At 35.2% G+C, this 26,065-nt stretch overlaps 1 protein-coding gene across 3 annotated transcripts in view; it reads right to left on the bottom strand.

Moving 5' to 3' along the window:
- Nucleotides 1-26,065, bottom strand: part of LOC111057455 — a 356,053-nt gene that overhangs the window by 17,399 nt on the left and 312,589 nt on the right. For all 3 annotated transcript variants that reach the window (XR_005572751.1, XM_039439738.1, XM_039439739.1), the window contains exons 8-10: nt 9,244-9,475; nt 2,360-2,427; nt 153-233 (exon numbers count right to left, since the gene is read on the bottom strand). Coding sequence is in view for 2 of the 3 variants with exons in the window: in XM_039439738.1 (XP_039295672.1) it covers nt 153-233; nt 2,360-2,427; nt 9,244-9,475 (381 nt within the window). In the remaining variant the exon portion in view is untranslated. The remainder of the gene's footprint in view (nt 1-152; nt 234-2,359; nt 2,428-9,243; nt 9,476-26,065) is intronic.

A 26,065-nucleotide genomic window follows, 5' to 3' on the forward strand; every position in this document is an offset into this window, starting at 1 on the left:
GTAATAAAAACAGGAAAGTATAAACTAAAAAATAACTTTACAAAGTTTGTTGAATAAGAAAAATCAACTGAAAAGTATGAAAAAGAAGAAGAAAAATAGAAAGAAGGATTGTTGATATTATTATTATTTTTTCATGATGTTAAACTACTCACTTGTTAAAGTTGTGTATGGAAGAATCAGTGGGTTGAAGTTGAAAGACAAACATGCCTCCTCCGGAGTTTGTGTACGATTTGCTGAGAAAAAAAAACATTTAAATTAATTATAGATGAAATCTCATCAATCATTTTCAAATTTTATCAATCTTTTCTGAGGTTGAAGTGCTATTTCATCAATTTGAAAAATCATAATAATGAACATCATGCGTTGATAGATTATTGAATTGAACTATTCAATTATGGAATGAACACTGCATGAAAATTCAACCCAATTATCGAATTGAACGAACAGTTCTCAATAGGATAAACATTAAAAATGAGTTTACAAGTTCAATCTCTGAGGCCTGTTTCATAAAACCCTTGTAATACAGGGCCTGTATTACAGGACATATAAATTAAAATTTACAATCCTGTAAAATTATGTTTCATAAAAATAATTCTACACTTGTAAAATCACCTGCAATATTCACCTGTATTACAGTTCCTTTATTTTGAATTAATGTTTTCATTGGCCAGCGAGCCTAATATAATATTTGAACAAAGTGCTAGGTACTTGAGATGTTTTGGTGGAAAATCCACATTATCAAATTTCTGACGATGGACAGATTACATTCATACATAACTCATTATAACAGTTATGTGAGTAGTAATATTTCAAAAAAAGTTAATTATCAAATGTTAATAATTGGATTATCGACATTAAATTTGTTTAAAACACATAAAAACATTATGAACGGTACATTTTCTGAATATTTCCAATAACGCTTTATTGGGGAAAGCTTAATCTAAACCTTTCATAATATTGATAAATTTTCTGCATAATATTGTAATAAATTCTGTCCTTTAAAATTTTTGGCCCACGAATAATAACATAGTCATCTTTACCAGAACTAGAACTACTACCTTCATCCATTTTAACATGTTCCCTTTTCAACATAATGTCGCTTTTCAAGATTCTACCTACACTTGTAAAAGTTTTAGGATGGTCTCAACAATGATAAAATATTCGACATTTTACAGGTCCAGTAATACAGGAAGTTTCTTTTTATGAAACTCAATTATGATAAAGTCCTGTATTATTTACTTGTAATACAGGCAAATGACTGTATTGTTTTACTGTAATGAAATTGTTTTACAGGGAAAATTGTTTATGAAACACAAACTTCTAAATTTTACCTGTAATACAGGAACTTTTCCTGTATTACATGTCCTGTAGTTTTATAATGATAATGAGAATCACCATTCCAATTACATGCTCAATATAGCCGATAAAATCAGCTGTTCCTGTATTACAGGACTTCTAAATTTTTATGAAACAAAAAATAAATAGGCCCCTAGTTTTGAATTCAATTAAGGTCATGTACACAATCTACGTTTAACGCTAAACCAAGTTTACTTACAAGGTTTCATACGCGTATATCACAATGTGTTTCATATGGAGTTTAAACGATCAGCTGACATTTCTCCGTTTAAACAGAGTATCTGAATATGGGTCTTAGTGTCTTGGTTGATAATTATTGGCAGAAATACATTCTTGTAATACAGTATTGTAGAATACTTTCTCAATTTTATGATACAATATTCTACGATACTTGTCTGATAGGCACCATACTGAATACATTCAACTTTCTCATAAAACAGCCTTATAAGAGCTACAACAATTTTAAGATGAAACAGTCTTGCCTTATAACTAGATTATATTTCCAGTCTTGAGATAATACAGTTCACATCTTCATTATATCAGAGAATAGCGATAGAATTTCAGACTTAGATTATATAATATTATATTAAATAACCCTGGGGATTATCATTATCATAATCTACCTTTCTATTGACGTCATAACAAGATTTTTCTAGTAAGTTGTTTACAAGTTGGGGAATCACTTATCTACTATGATTATATGGGCACCCGCCGAAAATCCTTTGGGTTTGGCAGGACCCTCAATTGTTTGAATTGCGAATAAAAAAATTTGATTTGATATATTATATCAACTATTTATATGGATTGTTCATTCTATAATAATTAAATGTTATTTTTTTATACATGTCTTGATACAAGTAAGTCAATTAAATTCAAACGTGTTTAAACTATCAAACGAATGACTATTTCTGCCTTGGAAACCAATGAGAAAAACGAATGAAGTCTTCTACCAGCGGTTAAAATCAATGAACTTGATAATTATGATTTGTAATTTATTTTATACCTGATTGTTGCAGCTCAATCACATGTGACTCACGTTTGTAGAACATCATACACGAATAGCCGCTTTGACTGAAAATAAACAAAGAAAATTATATTTTTCTCAAACACATCAAAATTAAATGTCATACATTTTGTATAAAATAATTTGAGACTTGACTAATAATAATATTATAATTATTGGAATTTCTGTCAGTGACTCCACACCAATAAAAGCCATAGGAATATTATTATCATTAGTTAAAGAAAATATACGTGTTGCCAAATTGAACTAAATTTCAATCTTTTCATGCAAGCCCATATGACTGGATATATTCAATTTGACAACTCCGCACCGACAGTGTTGTCGAATTGAATACATCGTGTCATAAGGGCTTGCAGGAAAATATTGCAATTCTGCACAATCTGGCAACAGGGATATTTTCTCAAAATCTCAATCATTTATTTTATACAGACTATAAGACAAAATTTATGTTCTCTTGCGGAATAAATTGTATTGAATGGTAAAGCACTCAAAGCAGATAGTGTCTATTACCATAGAGAAACAATAGCCTAAGTAGATATCCCATGGTATAGGGAATTTATGTCGCAACTTTTACTGTTATCTCAAGCCGATTACTGTCGATTATTGTCAATTTTTACTGTTTTGTTGGGGTGATAGTGTATAAACGGCACAATTTGAGAGACTACCAGCGTCACACAGCTGCATAAGAAAGAACTACGTGGACTATCGGCTTGAGATAACAGTAAAAGTTGCGACATAAACGCCCTATACCATGGGATATCTACTTATGCTGTTGTTTCTCTTTGCTATTACTCAAGGCAGAATGATTGTCTATCATCCAACAAAGCAGATAGTGTTATCCTTTTCTAGCACCACAACGTTGTCAGATCGTTTTTTATCTATATAGAAATATAATTAATCAACTTATTACTTGATCTCAATCATGAAAATTTATCATTTTATCATCGAAAAATATATTTTCCTGACGAATAATATATAACTGATTATTTTAAACAAGAATTAACAGTTATCACAGTAAACTCTTATCGATTTACAGCATTTAATTTGAATTTTTGTTTAATGATAATAATAATGAACCGTTAATATTACATCAGATATACCGGTATCAGCTATCCTCTATAGAAGGCAGTGGCAAGGCAGAGAATCGGCAAATATATTACCCTATCTTTCTCTACTGCCATTATAACGTGGACCTTACTATAGCTCTTCATTGTGTCAGTAGACTGCAGCAGCTATTGGCTGGAATATTGAAGTGGCTTGACTCGAGACTCCGCCCACTCTCTCTCCTCATTGGTCGACAACTCGAACTGTGTTCGTAACTCTCATTTCTGCTGCTAGATGGTACCACTTATCGGTTGTAATCTTACACCAACATCGATCATCATCATTAGACATTAGACATCAACATCATTAGACCAACACTACGTTCAGTTATAGAATAGACACATTGGGAAGTCTAGCTTCTGAAGTCAACATCTACTGCCATATCGCCCCATCGTGACGTCAGCATTGGATAGAAAACTTACAGATTGTTTCTATTTCAGATGGAAGTAAATTATTATTTATGTAAATAAAATAAAATAAAACTCCCGCTGCGCTCCCGCTGAAATTGACACAATCTGCTATGGAAAACAATGTAAACAAACTCTACAGAAAAGTTTTCTATCTGATGCTGACGTCACGATTTGGCGATATGGCAGTAGATGTTGGCTTCATCGACTTTCAGTATGAATATACAATGGGGCGTGTCTATTCTATAGCTGGTCTAAGGTTGTAATATACCTTGTATAGAATATAGCACATACCGGTGAATCTGATAAAGTATTAACTGTTCAATCTCGTTTTGAATGATTAATTCTATCTTATTCGCCAAGAAAATATATTTTACAATGATTTAATAATGAGTTTTCATCATTGGGATGAAATCTTTTGTCAATTTATTTTATTCCAAAACTGTTAAGAAACGAACTGGCAACATTGCGGAGCTAGAGGAGGATAGCGCTATCTGCTTTGTCGAATGATAGACAAGTATAACATCACCAGTGTTAATCAAATATTGCCCTTTCAACGAGGATATCACTATTTATTCTTTTTTCTATCAATCCTACTACGCCTTCTTCTACGTCATCTACTATTCTGTTATTTGGAGGAGGAGGAGGAGGATGAGAAGGATGAGTAGGAGGGGAAGAAGGATGAGGAGAAGAAATGAGAAGGAAATAAAGAAGAAGAAAAATAAAAATAAAAAGAAGTGTAAGACGAAGACGAAGACGAATATGACGAAGAAGAAAAGAAGAAGAAAAAGAAGAAGAAAAGAAGAAGAAGAGAAGAAGAAGAAGAAGAAGAAGAAGAAGAAGAAGAAGAAGAAGAAGAAGAAGAAGAAGAAGAAGAGAAGAAGAAGAAGAAGAAGAAGAAGAAATGGAAGAAGAAGAAGAAGAAGATGATGAAGAAGTGGATGAAGAAGAAAATAAATAAGAATGAGGGAAGAAACAGGTCTCATCTGCCTGAGACTCATCAGAAAATTACTCATTCTATCCTCACGCAGCCTCCTCACCGGCCAACTTTCAATTTAGACCAGAACACAACTTGTTATTTTTCTTCTCTTTTGTTTCTCTGTGCTCTGTTGCTCAGTTGAAAGGTAATTTACTTTGACGAAATAATACGGCCGCAAATTTATGCAAAGAAAATAGAATCTGAATTAGAAAGGCTTGCTGAAAGGAGTATAATGTACGGTATGAAGTAAGGATATAACAAATTTGGAAGATACGAACGAGTATGATTATAGATTGAGCATACAGAAATTTTTCATGATGAAATTATGTGAATTGTAATAATTATCCTATGATCGAATCACGTTCTTCAATATAATAATTTAATAGGCTACTACTAAAGCTTCGTTTACGCCAAAATTATTAACAAAATGTTCATTTCTCCGTCCTTATAGATTCTATTAGAATGAATATAACCATAGAGAAAGAATAGCGTAAGTAGATATCCCATGATATAGGGCGTTTATGTCGCAACTTTTACTGTTATCTCAAGCCGATTACAGTCGATTATTGTCGATTTTTACTGTTTTGACCGGGTAAGAGTGTATGAACGGCACAATATGAGAGACTATCAGCGTCATAAAGCTTCACAGGAAAGAACTAAATGGACTATCAGCTTGAGATAACAGTAAAAGTTGCGACATAAACGCCCTATATCATGGGATATCTATTTACACTATTGTTTCTCTATGATATAACTTAACATCCTATTATATTAAGCGAGCAATTTCTGAAATTAATATATCTGGTTATTTTTATATCTGGTTATCTATGTTTAACGGATCTCGAAAACGGCTCTAACGATTTTCACGAAATTTGGAACATAGTAGGTTTATGATATAAAGATTCGATTGCACTAGGTCTCATCCTTGGGAAACTCGCTAAATGTCATTAAAAGGATAATTCATCCTTGGCTGAAACAGCTGTGGATAGTAAAAAAGTGAGTGAGCGAGTGAGTATGTGAAAAGTCAAAATATCGCATCCCCGAAATTCATAAAGGTGCATACAGATATACGCGCCGCGAACATGAGCAATTCACTTTTAATCAGCTGATGCCAAGCTTTTTATATCTGTATCTTACCATTTCTGTAAAAATACAGATATAGTCAGCTGATTAAAAGTGAACTGCTCATGTTCGCGGCACGTATATCTGTACGCACCTTAAGATGACATATAGCCAGCTGTGAAATATGAACACGATCATTTTAGAGAATTGTGTTCTGTTTATCAATAAATAAAAATAACGAGCGAAGCTCGGTGCCCCGATATAACACATAATGCGTCCTTATAGATCCTATTAGATTGAACGGAACTTGACAAACACATATGTTCATCATGTGTATGATAAGTTATGTTCAATCTAATAGAATCTATAAGGATGGAGAAATTAACATTTTGTTAATAGCTTTGGTGTAAACGAAGCTTTATATCACACTGTTTTTATACAATCAACTTAATCTTCTCAAAATAAGACTCATGAAAAACGTGAGAAGTTATAATACAACTGAATTTGAATCTGATTTGCACATCGTATATAGTGAGGTCCACGTTATAATGACAGTATTTGATCAACTTTGGTTTTGCTATCCTTGTCTATCATTCGACAAAGCCGGTGGTACTATCCTCTTCTAGGTCCACAAGGATGCCAATTATGTTTTTAACAGTGTAGAAATAAAATTAATTAATGCAGAGAATCGGCATCGCTATTCTCCTATCTTTATCCACTATCATTATAACGTGGACCTCACTATAGTGAGCCTCTATTCGAATTGTCAGTGTTTCCTTATAGATAGCATCGATGTTTCCCATTCAACCAATACTGACAGTCTAAGAAATGAATGAAACCCACTTTAGATTTTCAGATTCCAACTCGGTTGAAATCCCTGAAAAAATCTTATATTACCTCACAAATATACTATAGTGAGATATACGGTATATCGTCACTGGAAATGATAGGACTACATAGTTGCCAAGTTTCTTCTTCCACTCCCTTGCATAGTAGATAGCTGTGATTCAATTCATCCCGGTATATCTGATATCATATTGGTAGTTGATTCTTGTCAATAAATTATTAAAAATATTTATCATGAAAATACAAGTATATTTTAGCATATCTTCCCATGATTAAATATGGTGTATCGGTATTTCCGTAATCAATGTTGAATATTTTGGTAATTTCTCATGGTTCCACATGGCCTACAAACGATTTGGCAACGGTGCTGTGAGAGAAAAAGATGGAACTCTCTTCGTTGTCTAATGACAGACAAGAATAGCTAACCAAGTAAATCAGGTGCTGACTTCATTACCTGAATCTCACTATAGCTGGAAATCCCAAAGTAATAATACAAGTTGGAGGTTTTACATTTGCTTAAGGCTGTGCAAAGGCTAAAAATAAACTTTCTACTCGTGATATTTTTCAAAGTTTTTCGAATCGTATATCATCAAGCTATCAAAATGGAAAAGTTTTCTCAGGAAAACATTTTTTTCCGATCATTACTTTTTGAGATATGAGCGCCTAAAGTTCTAATTTTTGGGACAGAACATTTCAAATTCGGTAAGAGATAAATCCATGAGATTTAGAGGATGAATTCTTCATAGTATTTTAGATCTAGTGAAACAAAAAAAATACTAAAAATATCAATTTTTGAATAAGTTATTCAATTTACCAAAAATAACTCAACTAAAAGTTATTTTTGGTTATTTTTAGATGATTGAATAACTATCATAGAAATTGATATTTTCAGAAAATTTTTGTTTTACTAGATCAACAATACCATGAAGAATCTATCCTCTTTTTTATTTTGATAGCTTGATAGTATACAAATCGAAAAACTTTGAAAAAAATCACCAGTAGAAAGCTTATTTTTAGCCTTTGAACAGCCTCAAGTAGTGCAGTGCAATATTTGCCAATTAGAAAGGAATGGAATCGGAACAGACCAAGTATAAAAACTAAGTACAAAACTAAGCACAATTACTTAGAAGTACTTGCATATTGCAGAATACTTAGGGATTGAGACGACTTCTGAGGGTCTATTAACTTTAATGATCTTTGTTCCACTAGAACAGTTGTAATTGCTCTTGTTACAAATAATATTCAATTGATACTAAGCCTAAATACCCAAATACCTGAGTCTAACCTGAAAGAACCTCATCTCAATTGTCTTACTTTTACTGAGGTAATGCAATTGAAAGTTGTTCTGCTGAACTAAAATACTTATTCAAATCACTTACACAATAAGTATTTAAAAAAAATCTGGTGTGGTACATTCACACAACTTTCCTTGCTCATTGATCTATAAGCCTCATTCTTAAAAGAGGATAATTTTGGGGAATAACATTATGCCGATTGGCGGCTGAATAATTAAAACTATGATTATACTATTGTTATTGTTTTCAGAGTACATTTTCCTTTGTTTGAATTATGAAATTTGGGGATTTTTTAAAAGCTGTCAAAACAGCTGTTCTACAAATAGAATATCGACATGATTGTGTTCTTTTGAATATACTGCTCTACCTACCTACCTCACGCACGAGAAGGAGGTTACAAAGTAAACTTCCAAGGGATGGGGTGGACCCCCTGTTAGTTTCCCAGGGAGGAGACCCATGCCAGTTAATAGAGCTGATAAATAACTATTGAAATAATTTGAAAAAAATCGGTCAAGTCATTTTTGAGAAAATCGTGATAGAAATTTAACAAAATTCATTCTTCTCAGGAATATTACGGAGCTCCTGCAATTTTCCCAGAAATGAGACTCATGTCAGTTGATAGGGCTTATAAATAGCTATCTAGGATATAAATTTGAAGAGAATCGTTAGAGCCGTTTTCGAGAAAACCGTGAAAAATATGGTTTTTTAGCCATTATCCGTCATTTTGAGTTGAATTTCTTATTGTCGGATCCTCATGGTATCCGACCATATCCTCAAGGTATACCTTAAGTATAAAATTTCAAGTCAATCGGTTAATTAGGAATGGAGTCATCGTGTTCACAGACACACACACACACACACACACATAAAGGCCAACACCCAAGAATCATGTTTTTGGACTCAGGGGACCATGAAACGTATAGAAAACATGAAATTAGGGTACCTCAATTTTTTTTTGGAAAGCAATACTTTCCTTACCTATGGTAATAGGGCAAGGAAAGTAAAAATTTGGAACTAAATTCAACAAATTTCAATTCAATAGTATAACATATTATCATTGTAGATTGTTTATTATTCAATGAATGAATCTAAAATATACGAAATGAATAAATGAATCTAAAAATCTAGAATTTAAATCTATCTAACATGTTCCATTGTAGGTCTACTCACCAGCCAGTAGTGAGATGCGTAACGAGTAATGCCTGCGTGTCAGTGGCGTGCGTAACGTGATGACACTGTGCCCTGAGCACCGTAACGTGCGTGGGTGACGTAACGCGTAACGTGCCGTTACGCGGGGAGAAGTGGTAACTGCGAGAGTAGTCCAGTGTGTGCCAGAGGTGATGCGTTGTCAGCCAGGCTGGGAATCGGCACACTCTCCCACCGCTGTTGTGATGGGTTTCCACTGAAAAAACACAAAGGAAAACTGGAAATTAGTGGGAAAATCAGTGGAAATTTATAGGAAAAAGTCAGAGATATTCATAAAAATTGGTAGAGAATTGGTTTGGAGGATGAGAGTTGAACTGGGAATCTACAGATTATTAGGTTATTACTTATTGACCGAGCGAAGTGAGGTCTAAGATTCAAGTCGACGGTTTGGCATTTCTCTTAATGTTTAAATGTTCAAATGTTTATATGTTTATATGTTTATATGTTCATATGTTTATATGTTTATATGTTTATATGTTTATATGTTTATATGTTTATATGTTTATATGTTTATATGTTTATATGTTTATATGTTATATGTTTATATGTTTATATGTTTATATGTTTATATGTTTATATGTTTATATGTTTATATGTTTATATGTTTATATGTTATATGTTTATATGTTTATATGTTTATATGTTTATATGTTTATATGTTTTATGTTTATATGTTTATATGTTTATATGTTTATATGTTTATATGTTTATATGTTTATATGTTTATATGTTTATATGTTTATATGTTTAAATGTTATATGTTTATATGTTTATATGTTTATATGTTTATATGTTTATATGTTTATATGTTTATATGTTTATATGTTTATATGTTTATATGTTTATATGTTTATATGTTTATATGTTTATATGTTTATATGTTTATATGTTTATATGTTTATATGTTTATATGTTTATACGTTTATATGTTTATATGTTTATATGTTGCGCATTTACGGCGAAACGCGGTAATAGATGTTCATGGAATTTGACAGGTATGTTCCTCTTCAAATTGCGCGTCGACGTATATACAAGGTTTTTGGAAATTTTGCATTTTAATGCCTTATTGAATGCAATTTTTATGCACTATTGAATAGGAAGAACTAATATAACTGCTCGTCTGGGCGACTATAGTGTGGTCCACGTTATAATGGCAGTGAATAAAGATAGAAGAATAGCGATGCCGATTCTCTGCATTAATTAATTATATCTCTACACTGTCAAAAACATAATTGACATCGTTGTGGACCTAGAAAAGGATAGTACAACCGGCTTTGTCGGATGATAGACAAGGATAGCAAAACCGAAGTTGATCAAATACTGTCATTATAAAGTTGACCTCACTATAGATGTTTTCTGGTTCGCGCAAAATTCCGGAAAGCGTTATATGATAATTAAATCTTGTGTAAGCATGATCTGATCAAATAAATAGATAGTAATAAGAGTGTGGATGTGCTTATGGTTTGGGACGTAGTTATAACTGCGCGAGGTGTACTGTTCACAGAACTACTAGTCCAAATGATGTTACAATCTAGAAATAATTAGTTGATTTTGTGAAAGTTTAAAGGCCATTCCACACAGCACGTGGCGTGCGTGGCTGGACGCACGCTAGCTACTTTTCAAAACATTGCTTCCCAGCTAATCAAATGAAGCAATTCACATAGCAGCCACGGCCACGCGGCAACGCTTGCTATACTAGCCACGCGTGGTTACCGTTCGCTCTCTGAGCGATCTTTTCAAACGTGTCCGGCCACGTTTTGGTCCGAGCATGCGCAGAACGTATACTAGACGTATACTATCGTATAGAACGTATACTATCATTGTCAGCCTCAAGGTCGCGCATTAAATGATGGAATTCGCCATAGGTCTTCCTTTTTTTATTGATTGGATGTACCCACTGGTCCCGTGCTGTCACCGAATACAATAAAACCAGCTCATTATCACTACTACTGCTGCTGCTGGAGTCATCAAACCAAGGTAAGCCACAATAAAATCCAGGTTCACACCACGGGACCGTCGGAGTTGACATCTTCCTGTATACTGACGGGAAACGTGGCCGGTATAGCATCGCAACAGTCGTGGCGGTGTGAATTGGCATGTGGCTAGCGTGGCCGGCGTGGCGTACGTCCAGCTACGCACGCCACGTGCTGTGTGGAATGGCCTTAAGGCTCAACTCTCACTTACACGACTCAGGTCGAGAAGAGACTCGACTCTAGTCTAGAGCATGTGTTTGCAAATGGTGACACTCAGACCAGTCGATTCTAGTCTCCGCGACTGTCACCATTTGAAAACACATGCTCACGACTAGAGTCGAGTCTCTTCTCGACCTGAGTCGCGTAAGTGTGAGTTGAGCTCAATAGTTACAATGAACAAATTAATTAAGCTTCTCCAGGCTGTAACATCTCTTACATAAACAAAACAAAATTTCCTAGCAACTTTGAAGGAAAGCTCATTACATGTTATGAAATGATTCAACATGAGCTGCTTTACATAAGAAGAAGGTAATAAAAAGTACAGTATGTGATTTTACCAGAGAGCTTTTTTCATGAATTTAATCTTATTTCTCGCCGTCAAGCTCAAGTGGGCATCACCCTAAGGCAAAAAAATTTGTTCTTGAATGAAAAATTGAGTATCAGTAGTAGCAGAGTAGATTTTTTCTGAATGTCATGGATTCAAAAAGATATGGTTACATCAGATATAGTCAGATATTGTCATAGATTGAAGATACCTTGTTCCTGGATGCGAATATTAATCAAATAATAAGAACTAGATAATAATAATAATAAAGTAAAAAAAGTAGATTCGTATGGCTTTTGTTGGTGGGGAGTCCCTTGCGGGAAGGTCCCACCGCCTGAATATATCATTTAAGCCGTCAATGGGCCTTACGACTGTCATACTTCAGCCGGGACCGACTATTTAACTTGCCCATCCGATAACACGGGAGTGATCTGGTTAAAAAACTTTTGGTATTGAGAGGGTTTGAACCCTGGATCTCTATGCTGCTAAGCAAGCACTCTATCCACAAGACCACGGATCACTTCATAATAATGATATCATCATATCTATCTTCTTCACATGAACACGTAACTCATAATTTTTTTAGTATATCTCTCCTAATATTGTAAACCTGAACTAGTTTGATGCTTAGAATATTTGAGGAAGGAAAAAAAGACGAGAAGAGAGCGGGAAAAGAGAGCAAGGAAGAAATGAAAAAGGAGAGAGAAAAGTGACACTCTAATAAAAACAGTTTTTATACGTAATTTTGCTGGGAAGGTCGTGAATTTTGCCAATTTAACAGCCTTTTCCGGACAATAAAATTACAGAGAAAATTACTTCATAGGAGAGTTTGATTGATTGATTTTGATTGAGTACTTTATTTATGTAGATTACAATATATACTGGCTTATACACTTATATACAATAGCTTACAATACAGCAAAATTATAGATGAATTTACATAATATAGACTAAGAAAATAATTATTGAACTGTATATGATATGAAAAAGCAGTTTGTAATATAATAACTATAGATAATAATCATATTGTTATGCATCTACATAAATTGGCGGAGCTTTGGACATATCAATGTCCATTCTTCGGAAAGAATATTAAAAATATCCTCCCCACTAACTCTCTACCAAAACGTTAATTTCGTTATTTAAACTAAGGATTTATTTATTAATGGAAATATTGTAAAAGTTTTAATCAATATGAATATTAAAGAGAAAAAAAACAGAAAATTAATAGAGTAAAATAATTATATAGGTAGATAAGATCAAATAATTGATTAATAAAATGAAGTAGGCTGAAAGTAGATCAGGGTTATGAACCTTCAGTAATATACAGCATTATGCAGTGGATAATTGAAATAACATGAGTTTATATAATATATATATATATATACAATTCGTTCTATAACATGGTTTAAAGGTTCGTATTTGTGGGATGGGTGGGGGATGGATGTCATGTGATCGTTCTAGGGCCGGACAGTTTCAGTCATTTGTTCCAAAAGATGTTTTTTTAAAGTTAGGATGAAGCTCGCTCGGCTCTCGATGGACCTGATAGAAACAGGAAGTGCATTCCATGCACGACAGGCACTGACTAAGAAGGATTTTGTGAAAATAGTAGTTCGATGATTGGGTATCCTTAAAGTACTTTCTCCGGTTCTAGTATGTGAAGCATCTATCCTCCTACCTTCAGAGACAAATTTGAAATCATCTTTAAAATAGTTCGGATTACCGTATATCAAGATATCTTTAACAAGCTTGACTATTCGAAAAAGCCTCTGATCGGGAAGCTTTAATGTTGAACTAGCAATGTGGGCTGGGGTGATATGATCATGGCGTTGGAGAGAGTAGACGAAACGTAGACAATAATTTTGGCAACGCTGTAGTTTATCATTCAGAGTGACTTGCATATCGTTAAGAACAGAATTACAATACATTAAATGTGGGAAGATGAGAGATTGAACCAATAATAATTTAATGTTTCTAGGGAGGATATCGTGCATTTTCTTCAATGCATGCATGGCTGAGAATACCTTTTTACAAGTTTTGTTCACTTGTTCTGACCAGTCAAGAGTATTATTCATAATAATGCCTAAATTTTTAACTGAGCTACAGTAAGGAATGTCATTACCGTCTACACTAATTTTGTGAATCGATTCAAGGTCAATATTGTTTATAAGACGAGAATATCCAATTATAATGGGTTGTGTTTTGATGGGATTAAGCTTAAGGCCATTTTTCTTTGTCCATTCCACTATCGAATTGATATCCTGATTCATTATTCCAACTGTTTCATTAATTTTTGTTATGGGACAGCTTAAATAGATTTGAAGGTCGTCTGCATAAGTATGGAAACTGGAGAATTTGATAATGGAAGAAAGGTCATTAGCATACAAAGTGAAGAGGAGAGGGCCTAAAATTGAACCTTGTGGTACTCCATGCATAACGTTTTTCCAAGTTGACTTTTTGTCACCGACAGATACACATTGTTTCCTACCTAATAGATAGGATTTAAACCAAACTAACGAGTTGTGACTGAAACCAAGAATAGCCAACTTATTCAGAAGGACTGTATGATCAACAGTATCGAATGCTTTAGAAAAATCAAATAGGGTGAGGATGGTGCATTTTCTTTGGTCCATAGCTAACCTTATATCATCAGTGACACGAAGCAGAGCTGTCTCAGTTGAATGGAATTTTCTAAAGCCTGATTGAAAGTTATGAAGCTTACTATTGTTGTCTAGAAATTTTACAACTTGAGCATGAATGAGTCTTTCTAGCACTTTGGACAATGCAGGTAAAATACTGATTGGTCTAAAATCCTCAACTTTATTGGGTGATGGAACTTTATTTAGAGGGCGAACCAGAGCAAACTTCCAGTTTTCAGGGAAAATGCCTTCTTCAAGTGACTTGTTGAAAATGTATGTAATGGTTGGTAAAACAGCAAATAACATCTTCTTGATAAATTTAATAGGAATTTTGTCTACACCCATAGCATTACTATGAATACGTTGAATTGCTCTGAAAGTGTCTTCTTCTGAGATTGGATGGAAATGAAATTGATCAGTGATTGGTAAATCTAAGTTTGTAACCTGCTCTTCAAGATCATCAATGTGATTAGCAATGACAACTTCGTCGCGTTGGTTAGAGTGTGAAACGAAATGGTCATTTATATTATTCAATGGTAAGTCAATTTGTGGATTCGATTTCTCTTTGCCAAGCCCGAATTCTTTTATTCCCTGCCAAAGTGATTTAGAGTCTTGTCTATTGTTTGTCATAAACGAATTCAAGTACCTAATCTTTGAGTTCCGTAATTCCTGTTTAACCCTATTTCTAAGGCTCCTATACTCTATCAAACTGTCCAAGTCAAATGTCTTTTTAAATTTTCTATGTGCTTTGTCTCTACGTCCCATCATCTTAAGTATGTCTTCAGTCATCCACGGTACTCGTCGTTTTCTATTAATCCTCCTTGTCACATAAGGTGCATGTTTGTCATACAAAGTCAAAGTCCAATTCTCGAAAGTCTTGACCATGTCATCAACTGAGGGTAATGCTTCAATTTGATGCCATGGAGTCTGAGCCACATCAGTCAGGAAGGCGGCTTCATCAAAGTTTTTGAAGTCTCTATAAGTGATAATTTTCTGTTCTGGCTTGGGTATCTTATGGGAAAGTACACAGTAGATCAAATCATGTCTAGAAATAGCTGGGACTGAGATTTGGCCTGCTTGAACAACCTCATTGGGATCACTAACAATGAGAAGGTCAATGAGTGTGTCTGATTCATTAGTATGATGAGTTGGATCGAGAGGTAAAATAGTCATGTTTAGGCATTGGAAAATTGTAGTCAGTTGAAAGTAGTCAAAGTTACGATTTGTCATGTTCAAGTCGGTGTTCATATCCCCCATAACTAGTATACGGTTATAACAAGGCATAAGAGAAAGCAAGGCACTTTCGAAATCTGTGAAATGACCTATTTTTGGTGGGCGATAACAGATACCAACGAGTAATTTATCAGTACTAGATAAGGATAATTCAAGTAGCATAAACTCTGGTCTGGAACAATACTCTTGTTTAGATGTGATTAAAACTTTTGTTTTGATACCTTCTTTCACATAAATTGCTACACCCCCACAAGCTTTATTTAATCTATCATTCCGGAAAAGATTATATCCAGGCAATGCAACAAAATTTGATGAAATACTAGGCTTCAAAAATGATTCGGAAATTCCGATTATATTGAAGTCCTGAAAACGGAAGATTGCTCTGAGTTCATCAATGTGGCAACTGAGGGATTGTACGTTAAGGTGAGCAGCCTTGAAAAGTTTTTTGAAAGAGTGGAGCTTATTTGCTAGAAACATACCTGCGTCATTATTACTATTATTGAAATAATCATACCTACTTGAGGGCGAGCGAGCTGACGTGTCAGTGAGAGGCATCATGGAAGCAGCAGACCAATCGTGAACCGACCTCAGAACAACACATGACGGGGAAAATGGGAATGAAACTGATAAAACTTAACCTAAATGAAAAAGTCTCTTGATTCGAGTGCATTCAGCATGCCTTGACAGTTCGGCTCCCTTCACTATTTAAAACACTAGTTCAAAACAAAATTCACTAAACACAATAAGATGTAGATGTGTGGAGTTCCGGTGATGAATAATCCTAATGGTGAATAAGACGAAGATTGAAGAAGAACTGGTAGTGGGAGATCTGGTCCAAGTGGAGATAGAGTGAGTAGGTATCCAGTAGTGGAAGAATCGGGTCCAAGTGGAGGTAAGCGAGAAGGAATCCAGTAGTGGAAGATCGAGTCCAAGTGGAGACAGAGAGAGATGGAATCCAGTGGTGGAAAATCGAGTCCAAGTGGAGATAGAGAGAGATGGAATCCAGTAGTGGAAGATCGTGTTCATAGTGGAGATAGAGCGAAATGGGATCCAGTAAAAACTGAAAAAGAGAAGAAAAAGCCAGCAGAAAAACGAAAAATCTTTGAAGAAAGTTATCAATTGAGAAAAGATACATAATACAACTGATAATGAATAATATCCCCATAAAATTGAAGAGGAATAGTATGATTCAATGTGGGAAAGAATCGAATATTATATGGATATTATAATATAATATATGGATACTAGTAGAAGGTAATCAGATAGAAAGAGAAAAGGTAGGAAGATAAATAGATATAGAAAGAGAAATAAACATTTGAACATGCTGGATAGCTAGTGAAAAAATCACAGGGAAAATAATGATAACAATGGGGAAGAAAAGAAGAGAAAGAAGGAATGTGCACAAATTGAGAAGAACTTATGAAACTGAACTATAGAATAAGAAAAAGAACATCGTATTGTGATCTGAATTAATCAAGGAGAGAAGAAGAAGAAGAAAAGAAGAAGAAAAGAAAAGAAAGAGAAGAAGAGAAGAAGAAGAAGAAGAAGAAGAAGAAGAAGAAGAAGAAGAAGAAGAAGAAGAAGAAGAAGAAGAAGAAGACGAAGAAGAAGAAGAAGAATAGAAAGAATAATAATCATCATCGCAAACAACAATATTCAAGTAATCATTATAAATATAAGATCAAGAAGAGAAATTAGAAAGAAAAATAAGAAGTAGAGGAGACGATGGAGAAAGTGCTAGATTATTTTAGATGAGTTTTAATAGGATTGAACGGTGAAGTGTGAAAAATATTATATAGTATTAGAAGTATAATTAACTATTGGGAGTTGCAATAACAATAAAAGTAGTAAATTGAGAACTGTAATATTTTAGTGATGAATGTCTAAGATAACATTAAATGAAACACAGCCCCTATATAAGCATATGAACAGACTACCCACCCCTTCGTTCTATCAATAATTCTTCACACATTTGCTTCTATTGCTCGAGCTGCGGCAACAGTAGGAGATATCATTATGTACACCTAATATAGAAGAGATTACTATCTTTACCTATAGATTACATCCATATCTATAACGTATGTTAATCATCCAATTTATTTGAAATTCAGCATTTCGAAAATTATTAATTATGGAAATAATTTTGGTAAGAGATGTAATAATTATTAGTAAGAATAGAGATAATGATTCTCTAAGTACCCTCTGGAGTATAGTGGTTGATGCATTGAACGTAGTTTTGGGAATTAATATCAAGATAAATTATTAATCAGTATTAACAAATGTGGATCTCCTTAGTTTGAAATAATTGCCTCATACATAATCATAAATAGCAGTGGAAAGATTCATTTATAGAACAGAAAGCCAGCTCATGAAAAATGCCAAGGTATATCTATTGTAAAATGTTTTAATACGAATTTCCTATTTTTGTAGTGAAGGGCACCTTAGTAATCGAATCCTGAAATGATTTAATTTACCTTTATTTTTTGAAGGTCGGTCATCCTCTCGACTGTGTGGACCCTCTTGGATCCTCCCTCGCCGATAGAGATCTTGATCCTCCCGTCCGATGACCAGACATTCCTATGCCCATGACGGTCGGCCGCAGCGTTGAGGATCTTGAGGCGCTCCGCAGTCAGATCCTCGCGAATGGTGACGCCGGAACCCTTCAGCTTCCTCTTAGCGTCGAAGATCATCTTCCTGGTCCGGTAGCTGCAGAGTCGAACTATGATGGGTCGGTCCTTGGGTTTAGCTTGCCCTTGTTGAGGTGGTTGACGCCTTCCAACGCGATGCGAGCGGTTGACATCCGCCAAAGTCACGGGCACGTTCAGCTTCTTGTTAAAGACATCGAGCGCCAGCAGGTCCGTGTCTTCTTTGTCACTCTCCGGGATCCCAAAAATACGTATAGAATGTCGGCGCCCATATTGCTCGAGGTCGTCGACCTTCAGGTGACAAGACACTTCCAGCTCACGAATTCTATCGTGCAGCTGTTTGTTCTCCTCCTTCAATGCCTGAAGTTCCTCGAAAATAGATTTCACAGCCATTGATACAGCACTGTGGACAGACTCTTCGATTTGCTGTCGAATAATGAGGAGGGTCTCTTCGGACAATGCTCCAGAAATAGCTGGCTTCGGAGCATTGACCTCATTCTTCGGTGTGCCTCTATTCGGTCGAACCATCGTGTACCGTTAGGTGGATTTACACTTTTATAGGCGAGAAGGTGAACTGAAGATTTAGGAATGTTTTTTCAAGATAAATAAAAAGAGTGTGAGTTAATCAAAAATATAATTTCACTATTGAATTAAGCTCGAGAAACTGAATAACTAGATGTATAATTTGAAGTGAATTGAACTGTATGACCCTACGAAATATCTGTTAGAAGACGGAGCCGAACTGACACACGTTTACTCACTCGACATAACAGAGAGAGTAGGAGAGGATTAGGTGGATAACAGAGTGGAAGATGAGAATTAAAGAAGTAGGAAGAAGAACAGGAAGAAGAAGAAGAAGAAAAAGGAGAAGGAGGAGGAGGTGGATGAAGAGGGAGAGAAAAACAGAAGAAGAAGAAAAAGAAAGAGAGGAGGAAGAAGAATTGTCAGGATGTAGATTGCTGGAAGAAGGAGTAGGGGAAGAAGAAGTACAATTGGAAGAAAACGAAGAAGAGGAAGAAGGAGAAGGAGAAGGAGAAGGAGATGAGGACACGGAAGAGGAAGAAGAAGAAAAAAAGAAAAGAACAAGAAGCAGAAGAAGGAGAAGAAAAAGAAAGAGAGAAGGAAGAATTATTGTCAGATGTAGATTGCTGGAAGAAGGGGAAGAAGAAGAACAATTGGAAGAAAAAGAAGAAGAAGAAGAAGAGGAAGAAGAAGAAGGAGAAGGAGAAGGAGAAGGAGAAGTGAGAGATAGAAGAATAAGAAGGAGGAACAACATAGAGAAGAGGGGTTTTCTGCTGACAAAATTGGGTTAATAAAAAGCGGTAAAGTAGAAATTATAACAACGCTGTGGGAGTAGGGTCTGGGGAAGAGAGGGAGAGAGAGAGAGAGCGTGAGAAAGAGCCAGGGAGAAAAAATACCAAGACGCCTTGTCGAAACGTTTCTAAGGGCTGAAAGTGGTTTTGTAATAAGGTAAAGATGGAGGAGAAAAAAGAGAATAGATGAGAGAGTAAATGGAGAAAGAAAGAGGGCAAAGAGAATGAGAGAGAGAGAGAGAGAGTGAGAGAGTAAAAATATGAATTTCTCTTTCAAGGTCTCACACTTTTTCACTTAGTCATCACCTTAGAAACTCTCTTATCTTATCACCGAAATGATATTATCTTACCTTAGATCTTATTCTCCTCTTCTTTTTCTCTTCCTTCTTCTTTTCCCTTCTTCCCCTGCTTCGTCTGATTTTTCTCTTGCTCACTCATTTTTCTCCTACTATTTTGCCAAATTTTCTCTCTCATCTCTGATTTTCACAGTTTTAAGTGATTAGTGAGTGTTATTTTGTTATAAAATTTGGTTCAGAAATTCCTCCTACCAAATGCACTTAATTATTTTATTTTCCTCTTTCCTCTTCTTCTATATATAATAATATTATAAAAAAGTGTATAATATCATATAATATAAAAGAACCCGATATTTGGAGAATGAGAACTAATCAGCTCAATTGAAAAGAAGAACAGAGATGAAAATGAGGGAGACAGAAAGTAAATGGAGGCTATGGACCAAAAATAGTACCTAAGTTTGGATATGAACCTACTTTATGCACAATAGTTTTACAGGATCAGTATAGTTTTATAGGATATAGTATATTTCGCACCTAGAGCAGAAAATGAGATTTTTCCGGCTCGAAATCGGTTTTCAAGTCCGAGGCCGTAGGCCGAGGACTAGAAAAGACTGAGTGCCAGAAAAAAATTTTTGCCGGTGGTGCGAACGCTATTTTTCGCCACACAACAGGTATTGCTGACAAAATAAATAAAGAATACAAAATAAAGAATACTTGTTATCGTCTCTTGATTCTAGTGGTAGAAGATTAGCAGTCAGGATTTCAGATTCTTTTCAAGTTTCAGTTGGAATATCATGGGCATCGTCATCTTCAAGCATTTTTGAAAATTCGGAATGCGCTAATCAACAATAAACAATTGAATAAAAATGGTTGCGAAGCGAATACTGAATTAGTTTGATTCGAAACTCGAACTGAAATCATGGCAACTTTGATGAAGAAAGTGGACACTCGCTCGATCTAGCGGATGACTTATTAACTACGGACTTCCATGTTAGCGGCTAGAAAGGGTACGTTTTCCGGTCTAGGCCGGAAAGAGACCCTTTTCTGAAGTCAACGAGAGTCGTCTGCAAACAAGGTCTTTCAGATCTACGTAGGGACTGGAAAACAGCTGCTTTCTGAGCAGGTTGGCGAAAATAATATAATAAGTTTGGATATGAACCCACTATTATATAGGTTTACAATAGGTTTACTATAAAGTGTACAATAGGTTTACAGGATCAGTATAGTTTTATAGGATAATAGTTTTGTAGGTTTCTATAATAATATTATTCTCAATGAAGAACAAGGATTAAAAGTGAGAGGAGTTAAAAAGAAAGGAAAAAGATAAAGAAACAGAATAATAAAAAAACAAGCGGGGACCAATAGAAGGAACTCCAAGTAAAATACACACAGCATGAATAAGGATAGATGGTGACTAAGAAGAAGTAGTAGAAGAAGAAGAAACATATAAAAAAGGGAGAAATAGAAGAAGAAGTAGGAAGAAAAGAGAGGGGAGAGATGAATTGGCCAAGTAACAAGATGACAAGATGAATACTGGCTGCAAAGCAGTCTAATATACAGGGTTATCAAGTATTATCCATCATGTCTCTATGTTTATTATTTCGCTTTCATAATTTTATATTCTCCCACCGTCTCTCCTCCTACTACTCCATATCATCCTCCTTCTGCTCCACAACCTCCTCCTCTTCCTCCCCATCCTACTCCTTCTACTCCTTCTCCTACTCCTCATCCTACTCCTCCTCCTCCTTCTTCAGCTCCTTCTTCTCGAACTACAACTCTTACTCATTCTCCTCTCCCTCCTCCTCATCCTACTCCTCTTCATCCTCTTATCCCTTCTCCTCCTCCCCTTCTCATCCTCCTCCTAATCCACCTCCTGCTCCACCATCTCCTTCTCCTCTTCCTCCTCCTCATACTCCTCTCCTCTACTTAACCCTTATCTTCCTCACGTTCTCAATTTCATAATTTCGACCTCTCCCTTCTCCACTATCTTCTCCTCCTACTCCTTCTAATTATTCTGCTCCTCCTCCTTCTCCTACTATCCTTCCTGCGCCGACTTCTCCTCCTCCTCGTCCTCCACTCCCCTCTATCCACCCCTCAAATACCTCTCATTATTCTTCTCATCATCCCATCTTCTTCTAAATAAAACCGTATAGTGCTTCTCCATCACCACCTCCTCCTACCCCTTCTCATGATCCACCATTTCCTTCTCCTCCTCCTTCTCATTCCCCTCCTCCTCCTCCTCCTTCTTTTCCTTCTCTCCCTCTCCTCTACGAGCCCCTTATTATCCTATCGTTTTTTTCTTCTTCTTCCTCTTCTTCTTCTTCTTCTTCTACTCCTTTCTTCTTCTCCATCTTCTTCTTCTCCTGTCTTCTTCTTCTTCTTCTTCTTCTTCTTCTTTTCTACTACTTCTTATTCTTCTTCTTCTTTTCTACTACTTCTTCTACTCCTTTCTTCTTCTTCCCTTCTTCTTCTTCTTCTCCTTTCTTCTTCTTCTACTCCTTTCTTCTTCTTCTTCTTCTTCTCCTTTTTCTTCTTCCTCTTCCTCTCCTTCTTCTTATTATTCTTCTTCTGTTTTCTTCTTCTTCTTCTCCTTCTTCTTATTCTTCTTCTCATCCTGTCTTCTTTTTGTTCTTCCTCTTCTTCTTATTCTTTTTCTCCTGTCTCTTTCTTCTTCTTTTTCTTCTTCTTCTCCTCCTACTCCCACCCTTTCCAGAATGAAAGCGAATATAGTGTGATGTGAAGAAGCAAGCAGTCGCCAGTCCATAGCCAGATAAGCTAGTGCAGCAGCAGTGCAGGGTTTTCAATTAGTATAATTACTGTGCTCGGCACTAAATGGCGACTGGCTTCTTCTAATTAATTAAGGTGCTCCGTTATTATTTATCATGTTATTATAATTATTTTGGAGAAATTCATGTTTTCCTGAAATGAATACTTGCACGTATTTTGTTTTATAACTGTAGAGTGTTTATTCCATTGAACCTTAAGTCTTGTAGCAAATAGAGATGCAACGCGACGCTATATGACGTGACGTGAGTCTGCTAAATGAGTTAATATCATATATATTATACTAGCCGTCAGGCTCTCTTCGCTCGCCATATCCGTCTAGCCAGGAGGCTCCGCCCCCTGAACCCCGTAAAAAAACAGGCTCGCTTCGCTCGCCATATCCGTCTATCCGATATAATATTCCCAGGAATAGCTCTGATTGAAGTAGCAGTGCCCAATCAATTTTTCTGCGATAAATGCATTTCAATCTTCAACTTGGTGTCAACCTAACAAAGTCAACTCAACTTAATGCCAACCTGACAAAATTATTAATTTAGTTACCAGTTAACAACTGTTTCGAAGAGGTACTATCTCTAGATTATAGTTCTATATTAACATATGGTATGGACATTTTTCAATTATAATTAAGAGATTGGAATAAGAAGAATATACATGCTAAAAGACGAACTTTAAACCCTTAAAAACCACCCTTAGAGTTAAAATATTGCCAAAAGATTTCTTAGTGCGCCTCTAAAGGGCCAACTGAACATACCTACCAAATTTGAACGTTTTTGGGCCGGTAGATTTTTAGTTCTGCGAGTGAGTGAGTGAGTGAGTCAGTCAGTGAGTGAGTGCCATTTCGCTTTTATATATATATAGATTGTTCACACGTGCTGTACTGAGGTCCACGCTTGATAGCAGTGGTGAAAGATACGGGAACAGCGTTGCTGATTCTCTGCCTTGCCACTGCCTTCTGTAGAGGATACCTGATACTGGTATATCAGATGTAATATTGAATGTTCATTCTTGTAAAAAATGATCAACAATAATTATATTTCATCCACCAAAAGAATATATTTTTCAAAGATACAATAATAGATTTCTGTAATTCAGAAATAATTTAGTTATATTTTTTATTGTTGAAGAACAATCTGGCAACATTCTTCAAACTGGCAACTTTTCCTTCTTCTTCTTTTTCTCCTCCTTCTACTCCTCCTCCTCCTCCTCCTTCTCCTCCTCCTTCTCCTCCTCCTCCTCCTCCTTCTTCTTCTTCTTCTTCTTCTTCTTCTTCTTCTCCTCCTTCTTATTCCCCTCCTCCTCCTCATTCTTCTTCTTTCATGTAGGATAAAAGCACTCTACTAAACAGCTGTTTCCCACCCACTGCTATGGGATAATCGTCAAATGCTTTCCAGTTTTTGATAGTAAATCAAAATATTCTCTCAGCTTGCATGTGTGTGTGTGTGTGTGTCTGTGTGTATATATATATGTGATGAAGTCAGTGTAAGTTTCAGAATTTATCATGATACATGGCACAACATGTCACCCTATTCTCAATGTCAAAACTTAGTCAGGGCTTGTACATTTTACTTAGAACTTAGATGCTGTTATCATAGGGAAGCTATTACCATATCTTTTCTCTATGCTGTTCCTCACTCGTCGAAGCAAAACCAGGAATATGTTCCGAAGTCAAAGTAATGTACTTTATATTATAATAATGTGAAATATGTTTCCTATGTTTGGTTTTGGAACATCTAAATTTAAAATCCTACATTGTGAAAATAATTAAGGACTAAAAATTTAGTGAAGTGAACAACTACACGACTTAACCTATTTCGGACAATGTGTAACCTTATCTAAATTTGGGAGAGGAATTGCACAAGGTTACCTTATTTTTCCACTCCCTATCATTTTGATGATGTACTTATTGTAAGAATCTATTATATAGTACTGCTGTACAAGTCCATATTAATGTTTCATCGGATAGTATGTTGTATAGTGTTGGTATAGTATAGTTTAGTAGTATTTTCTTTCAAGAATCGACTATACTATCAATCTAATCGACTATTAATTGACCATCGGATAGTATGTTTAAGTGCTATATTGATATAGTTTAGTTTAGCAGTATTATTTTTTTTAGCATCAACTATACTCAGAATAAGAGATATTCAGAATAAATCATTTTCAGGTATGGGTAGAATATCTGTGTTCCAAATTGTGTGAAATTTATTTATTTTTATGTAAGCCCATATGACAGGTTATAATAATTATTGAAATTAACAACATAGTTGATGCAGGGTTGTCAAGTTGAATACAATATTGTCATGGAGCTTGCATGGAGAGATTGAAATTTCGCACTATCTGGCAAAACGGATATTTTGTCCAAATCTGAACAACTTGTCTAATTCAGAGTATTCTTTATCATCAATATTCTTTATTCATTTATACAATAAGTAAATTATTAAAATGATAGGGAGAGGAAAAATGAGGAGAGAAAAGTATTATTATTGTTGTACTGTTGAGTAGCCTGGGAAATGAATTCACTCGAATTAATCTATTCTATAATTTAATGATGAAAAGAAGTGGCTCATACACTTACGGGATATGAAATAGTAATTCATGAATGACGCATCATCACGTCTCAATTACTCAGCTGATTAACTTGAAATTTTGCATATCTTATTTTAAACGACCATCTTCTGTTTATATGTTCATATGTTTAGATGTTTCTATGTTTGTATTTCACCGGATCTCGAAAACGGCTCTAACGATTCTCACGAAATTCAGAACATAGTAGGCTTATAATATAAAGATTCCATTGCACTAAATCTCATCCCTGGAAAAACTCGCTGAAGGACATTAAAAGGATAATTATCATCCATCCTTGGAAAAACAGCTGATAATAATTATTTCGTCGTCTGTTCCATCGGTGATGGAAGAGAGTGAGCGAGTTCATGTGTGGTGGACTGTGTCAAAATTATGACTCAGCTGTTGAACTTTTGTAATCATTCAATCAGGTACTTAGTGTCGGTTGCAAAAAAGCCGGGTTATTTTCAATCTTGATTAATTCCAGTAGATCCATCTTTTTGAAATGGTCTACTCTGATTTGGATCACGTGAAGTTAATCAGGATTAAAATTTAACCGCTTTTGTGCAACTGGGCCTTTGTGAGGGAAATTTTTGCATTCCTCTGGGAATTAATCTCAATTTACTGTGATTAGATAGAGCATATCTGTATGAATGTTATTATAATTTCTTCTTTCGTAATACATTTTTTATGCTTTTGTATCCCAGAGCGAAGCTCGGTCCCCGATATTAGATTCTTACCGAGGATGGTTATAGGCCTGTTTCAAATTCTTCAAAATTCCAGTAAGTCAAGTTTTC

Source organism: Nilaparvata lugens, chromosome 13 (genome assembly GCF_014356525.2).
Source record: "Nilaparvata lugens isolate BPH chromosome 13, ASM1435652v1, whole genome shotgun sequence".
NCBI classification, from domain to species: Eukaryota; Metazoa; Arthropoda; class Insecta; order Hemiptera; family Delphacidae; genus Nilaparvata; species Nilaparvata lugens.